Source organism: Erinaceus europaeus, chromosome 8 (genome assembly GCF_950295315.1).
Source record: "Erinaceus europaeus chromosome 8, mEriEur2.1, whole genome shotgun sequence".
NCBI lineage: Eukaryota > Metazoa > Chordata > Mammalia > Eulipotyphla > Erinaceidae > Erinaceus > Erinaceus europaeus.
This window is the reverse complement of record NC_080169.1, coordinates 20,290,476-20,296,475: the sequence shown is the minus strand read 5'-3', so window position 1 is coordinate 20,296,475 and position 6,000 is coordinate 20,290,476. Positions and strand designations below refer to the sequence as shown.

Below are 6,000 nucleotides of genomic sequence, written 5' to 3'. Positions count from 1 at the left end.
TATTCTGGAACCTGATGGCTGAAAAGAGACCTCTCAATGCCTGTCTTCAGTGGGGAAGCAATTACAGAAGCCAGACCTTCCACCTTCTGCATCCCACAATGACTTTGGGTCCATACTCCCAGAGGATTAAAGATTAGGAAAGCTATCAAGGGAGGGCATAGGATACGGAGTTCTGGTGGTAGGAACTGTGTGGAGTGGTACCCCTCTTATCCTATGGTTCTTGTCAGTATTTCCCTTTTATAAATAAAATTTAGAAAATAAAGGAAATGAATATATTTATATTTACATGACTTTAAATTTTACCTTTTTATTTGACAGGAAAGAGAGAAATTGAGTGTGCAGGAGGAGATGGGGAGAGAAATAGAGATACACCTGTACTGCAGTTTCACTGCTTATGCTCATGTTTGCGTTCAACAGGGTATGCCACTAGCTGGCCCAGATATGTTTGAATAATCAGTGTGAGTGTATGTGTTTTACTTCAGACACCTAGAGAAGATGAGAAAATGCTACCTAGTCAGCAGTGGAGACTGCTATTTGTCTACAGAAATTTTATCAAAATTTAAACTGCTTGATGGATCTCAGTGGAATGAAGAACATTTAAAAAATATTCAGTCTGAGGTTGTAAAGCCCTTACTTCTGTACTGGTAAGAAAAATAATCTGAGTCAAAATTATTTAACTTTTCTTCCACTAAATAAATAAAAATAAAAATTAGTACTAAATAAAAATATAGTATGCTATATTTTATGGACACAATCTATGGCAATTTCAAATGAGATAATTATTAAAATATGAGAACATATATGTATTTGGCTTTCCACAAGTTACTTTTCCTTTACATAATTTGGGTGTTTGGAGGACTTTAAGTTCATAATAAGGCTAGGCAGTACCTAAGGTCCATTTTAACTTTGTGAGCATCTTCTATGCCTAGCTATTTAATGGAAGATACCTCATTAAGTTGGTTTGTGTGTGTGTCTTTGAGTGTCTGTCTGTCGTGTGATGTGAGTGTACATGTAGCTTATGTTAAAGACTTATGATTTCAATAAACATTTCTGAGTATCTTTGCTGTGCTAAGAAGGATAAAAGGGCAAAACATCGACAAATTTAATAATAATACTATGATGGGAGGAATTTACATGTGGAATGAGTATATTAAAAGAAAGTATAAATGTGCAGAGAAGAGGTAATATTTCACATGGGAATGGAGGAACAGTGAGCAAGGGAAAGAGACACTGTGTGCCATCTGAGGATCAGTGAGCTGTTCACTGTGCCTGTGTTTTTTTTTCTGGTTTTACTCTGGTTGCTCAGCGGTAGTGCCCGAGTCATGCAAGCACTGAGCCCCAGCAGTAACTCTGGGGGCAATAATAATAATAGCAATAACAACAATAACATGTAATTAAGTTCTGATAAAATTCTCATGTGATCATTTTAAAATAGTTTGCTATTCATCTACAGCACTTAATAAAATGGTTTTGTCAGTGTTTCCTTTTTATAAATAAAAAAAAGAAAGAAAAAAGAAACAGACTGGGAGTACGGATTGACCTCCCAACACCCATGTCCAGTGTAAGGACCCCAGTTCTTTGTTTTTTAATTTTTATTTATAAAAAGGAAACACTGACAAAACCATAGGATAAGAGGGGTACAACTCCACACAATTCCCATCACCAGAATTCCCTATCCCATCCCCTCCCCTGATACCTTTCCTTTTTTAAAATATATATATATATATATATATATATATATATATATATATATATATATATGTGTATTTTAAAAATTTTTTATCTTTATTTATTGGAAGAGACAGCCAGAAGATGGAAAGGGGAGGAGATGGAAAGAAGGAGAGATAGAGAGACACCTGCAGCCCTACTCCACCACTCGTGAAGTTTTCCCCTTGCAGGTGGGGACCAGGGCTTGAACCCAAGTCCTTGTGCACTATAATATGTGCACTCAACCAGGTGCGCCACTGCCTGGTCCCCCGATAGCTTTCCTATTCTTTATCCCTCTGGGAGTATGGACCCGGGATCATTATGTGGTGCAGAAGGTGGAAGGTCTGGCTTCTGTAATTGCTTCCCTGCTGAACATGGGCATTGGCAGGTCGATCTATACTCCCACCCTGAAGGACCCCAGTTCTTCGAGCCCCCACTTCCCCACCTGCATCGGGGACACCTCACAAGTGGAGAAGCAGGTCTTCAGGTGTCTGCATCTCTGTTGCCCTTCCCCCTCTCAATTTCTCTCTGTCCTGCCAAACAGAATGGGAAAAAGATAGGAAGGGAAAATCGACCAATAGGAGCTGTGACTTCATGGTGCCAGCACCAAGCCCCAGTGATAACCCTGGATGAAAAATAAATAAAATTAAAATGTGTAAACATTTTTATATTGCTGAAGTTTATAGTTAATATTGCCTAAGTTTAAGATCACTTAGTAAAGTGATCTATTTGGGGGACTGTGGGAGTGGCACCAGGGTTTATGCTTGTTTAGATCCACCAGTCTGGCAGACTCCTTTTCTTTCCTTTTAGTTAAATAGCGACACAGAGAGAAAAAGAGAGAGAAAGAGAAGTGACACTATAGTAGCACTCCACTGTTCGAAACTGTCTCTGCTCTTGTGCATGGGGCACCTATGATGATGTTAGGGACTCAAACCTGGGCCCTCACACAGGTAAAGTGTGTGCTATTTCCAGTTGAACACCTTGTGACCCCCATAAGATCTATTTTTAAGCCTTAACTTTGAATTTAAGAATTAGTTATTTTTCTTGTGTGTGATAGCATGTTCTTTTGCTTAGCAGTGGTATTGCTGGATAAGCCTTTAGTTATCAAGGTACATTTTATAGTTTAAACTTCAGTGTGTTTTTGTTCTTCTAGGGCACCACGATACTGTGTTACTCATTTATGCTCCACAAAGAATGTTAGTGCTAAACTGAAATTCTGGCACTTACGTCAAGAGACACCCAGGAAGGATATTGACCCCTTTCCACAGATGGCCACCCTTTTGCCATTAAGACCTAAATCTTGCATTCCACAGATAACTGAGGCTCCGGTAAGGTTTACAATGATGCTTTGATTTCTTCATTACCTTAATAGTAAATGTCCATGTTTAAGTTAAAAAATAAAAAAAATAAACAAACTGTCTCCAAGGCTTTATGAGAACTATAATGGTTATCATTGGGAGGTGGGGGCCCAGAATTTTGATGGTGGACATGGTGTGGAACCCTAACCCTGTAGACTTACAGTCTTATAATCCACTACTAATCAATCACAAAATTTACAGATGGCTTGTGGAAATAAATAAATAAATAAATAAATAAAGGCCTATATGATTGGGGAAGTTGTGTGGGGGAAAGCATAAGTCTCCCTTGCATGAGATCCCAACTTAAGATACTCTGGCACCACATTTGCCAGAGTGATGCTCTGGTTTTCTCTTTTACTCTCTCTCTCTTTCTCATAAATAAAAACATTTCTTAGAAAGAAAAAAGTCTAGAAAATACATTATAGTTGCATTCATGATGATAAGCTTTGCCATCTATTTTTTATTTTCCTTTCTACCTTTAAAAGTGTTTTCCAGGGAGTCGGGCTGTAGGGCAGCGAGTTAAGCGTAAGTGGCACAAAGCGCAAGGACCAGCGTAAGGATCCCAGTTCGAGCCCCGGCTCCCCACCTGCAGGGGGGTTGCTTCACAGGCAATGAAGCAGGTCTGCAGGTGTCTATCTTTCTCTCCCCCTCTCTGTCTTCTCCCTCCTCTCTCCATTTCTCTCTGTCTTATCCAACAACGACGACAACAATAATAACTACAACAATAAAACAACAAGGGCCAAAAAAAAAGGGAATAAATAAATAAAATAAATATTTAAAAAAATGTTTTCCCACACTATAAAAGCTGTCTGGAATCCACGTCTCTCATGTAAATAGGGAATATATATATTAAAGAAAAAAATAATTACACTTAAGTAAGTTATCATCTGCATAACAACAAAAAGAAACCCATACACTTATGCAGTAAAGGGCTTCTAAGAATAACTGTCTAATAAAATGAAGTGTGAGGACTTGCCTCAGGAGTAGAGCACTTGCCTTGCATGTGAGGCTCTGGGTGAGAGCCTTTGCACCATGTGAATATAGCAAGAAAAACTCCACAGGTGGTGGTTTTCTTTCTCTCTCTCTCTCTCTTTCTGGACACTATTATTTGGTCATGGAAATATATTTACAGGCTTTATTCCACTTTCATATTCTACTTTGCCTACTGTAGCACCCAACAGTATTGAGAACATAGCAGTAACCTAAGAATAAGGATTAAAACCTAGCACACTGAAGCTCCAAGTCATCATCATTCATAATTGTCATTGCTGTACATTCATGTATAGTATGTTTCTTTCTGTCTTGGATAACAAGGGTCAGTTTTGCACTTTTATATTCCAAAGATGCCATATTGAGGCCACACATGGAGGACAACTGCCAGCTCTTCCTTTTTTTTTTGGCCTTCCTTCCTTCCTTCTTTTTTTCCTTTATTGGGGGGATTAATGATTTACAGTCAACAGTAAAATACAGTAGTTGGTACTTGTGTAACACTTCTCAGTTTTCCATATAACACTTTAAACCCTGCCTAGGTCTTCCTCTGCCATCATGTTTCAGGACCTGGACACTTCTTCCCACCTCACCCCCAACCCAAATGTCCTTTACTTTGGTGCAGTATACCCTGTATAATTTTTTTTGATAAAAAAGTGATGATGTTATTTGCCTATTCAAAATAGTCTGGTGCCCTCCTCACTCAGAATATATTCCAAAGTCTTTATATAACTAACTGTATATGCCCCAACTAATCACTTAACCCCACTCATCTCCAATCTACTCCATCCCCCTGCCTGACTTCACTGTTTTTGAACACACCATGGGCAATCCAGGGCGCACTGCATCTACTGTTCCACTCTTACTCCATGTATCCATTGATGCTGCCACTTACTCACTTGATGGATTGTCACTGTAGTACACGGATGGTTTCTTACATCTTGTTTTCATATTTACATTGCCTTCCTTGAATTTGTGGCATTTTGGGGTTTCACTTCAGTGATAAATCTATTCCTCCCAATATCTTGCGTAATATATTGACCCAGTCACCAAGTTCAAACATTTCTTGGGCATGCACAAGGACCAGGGTCTGAGCTGCTGTTCTCCACCTATTGGGTGGGAGCTTCACAAGTGGTGAAGCAGGTGTTCAGGTGTCTTTCTCTCTCTCCCTATCTTCCCCACGCCCTCTCAAATTCTCTCTGTCCTATGTAATAAAAACAAAAAAGAAAAAAATAGCTTCCCAGAGTGGTGGTAGATTCATAGTGTAGACACTGAGCCCCAACAATAACCCTGATGGCAAAAATAATAATAATAAAAAAAACAAATAAATATACATATATATGAAAAACCCAACATTCCTTGGGACTTGTATATAACTCACCCAATAGAGGGAATACCTTGCCACATGCAAGACCCTAGGTTTGAGCCCTGGTATGGGAGTACTATAAGCAATACCAGAGGGAGAGGGGGAGAGAGACAGAGAGACAGAGAGAGAGAGAGAGAGATAAGATAGACAGAGAAACAGACAGATAGGAAGCTTCTTTCAATGCAGTGTGGGCTGAGGTCAAACCTTGGTCTCCCACATGGCAAAGCAACACACTATTTGTATTGTAATTAAAAAATAAAAGGACTTCGCAAGCATAACTTGGCATAGGTTTAAGACAATCAAAGATTCATCACATGGCGGTACAGCAGTACGGAACTATATATTTTAGGTACAGCAAGGTAAGCAAGTGATTATTGGCAGAGACATAGGTTATTCATTATGGCTGTAGAAGAGAGTCTTAAAGCTAAGTTTACTGGCTAAGCTAGCTCAGTTACACGTTTAGTTCCCAGGAGAAGTAGCTATGGCGGACACCACAAGTGCACAGGAAAGCAGGGAGCCTGAAAAGAGTCCAACATCTGCCTGGAGCACACTTAAATAAGTTAGGACACACCCACAATCCCT

General features: G+C 39.3%; 1 protein-coding gene across 4 annotated transcripts in view; it reads left to right on the top strand.

The window, feature by feature from the left end:
- RGS22 (regulator of G protein signaling 22) overlaps nucleotides 1-6,000 on the top strand; it is a 194,574-nt gene that overhangs the window by 69,320 nt on the left and 119,254 nt on the right. For 3 of the 4 annotated variants that reach the window (XM_060196009.1, XM_060196011.1, XM_060196008.1), the window contains exons 9-10: nucleotides 483-644; nucleotides 2,861-3,035. In XM_060196009.1, coding sequence (XP_060051992.1) covers nucleotides 483-644; nucleotides 2,861-3,035 — 337 coding nt within the window. The remainder of the gene's footprint in view (nucleotides 1-482; nucleotides 645-2,860; nucleotides 3,036-6,000) is intronic. The other variant, XM_060196010.1, reaches the window with a different exon arrangement.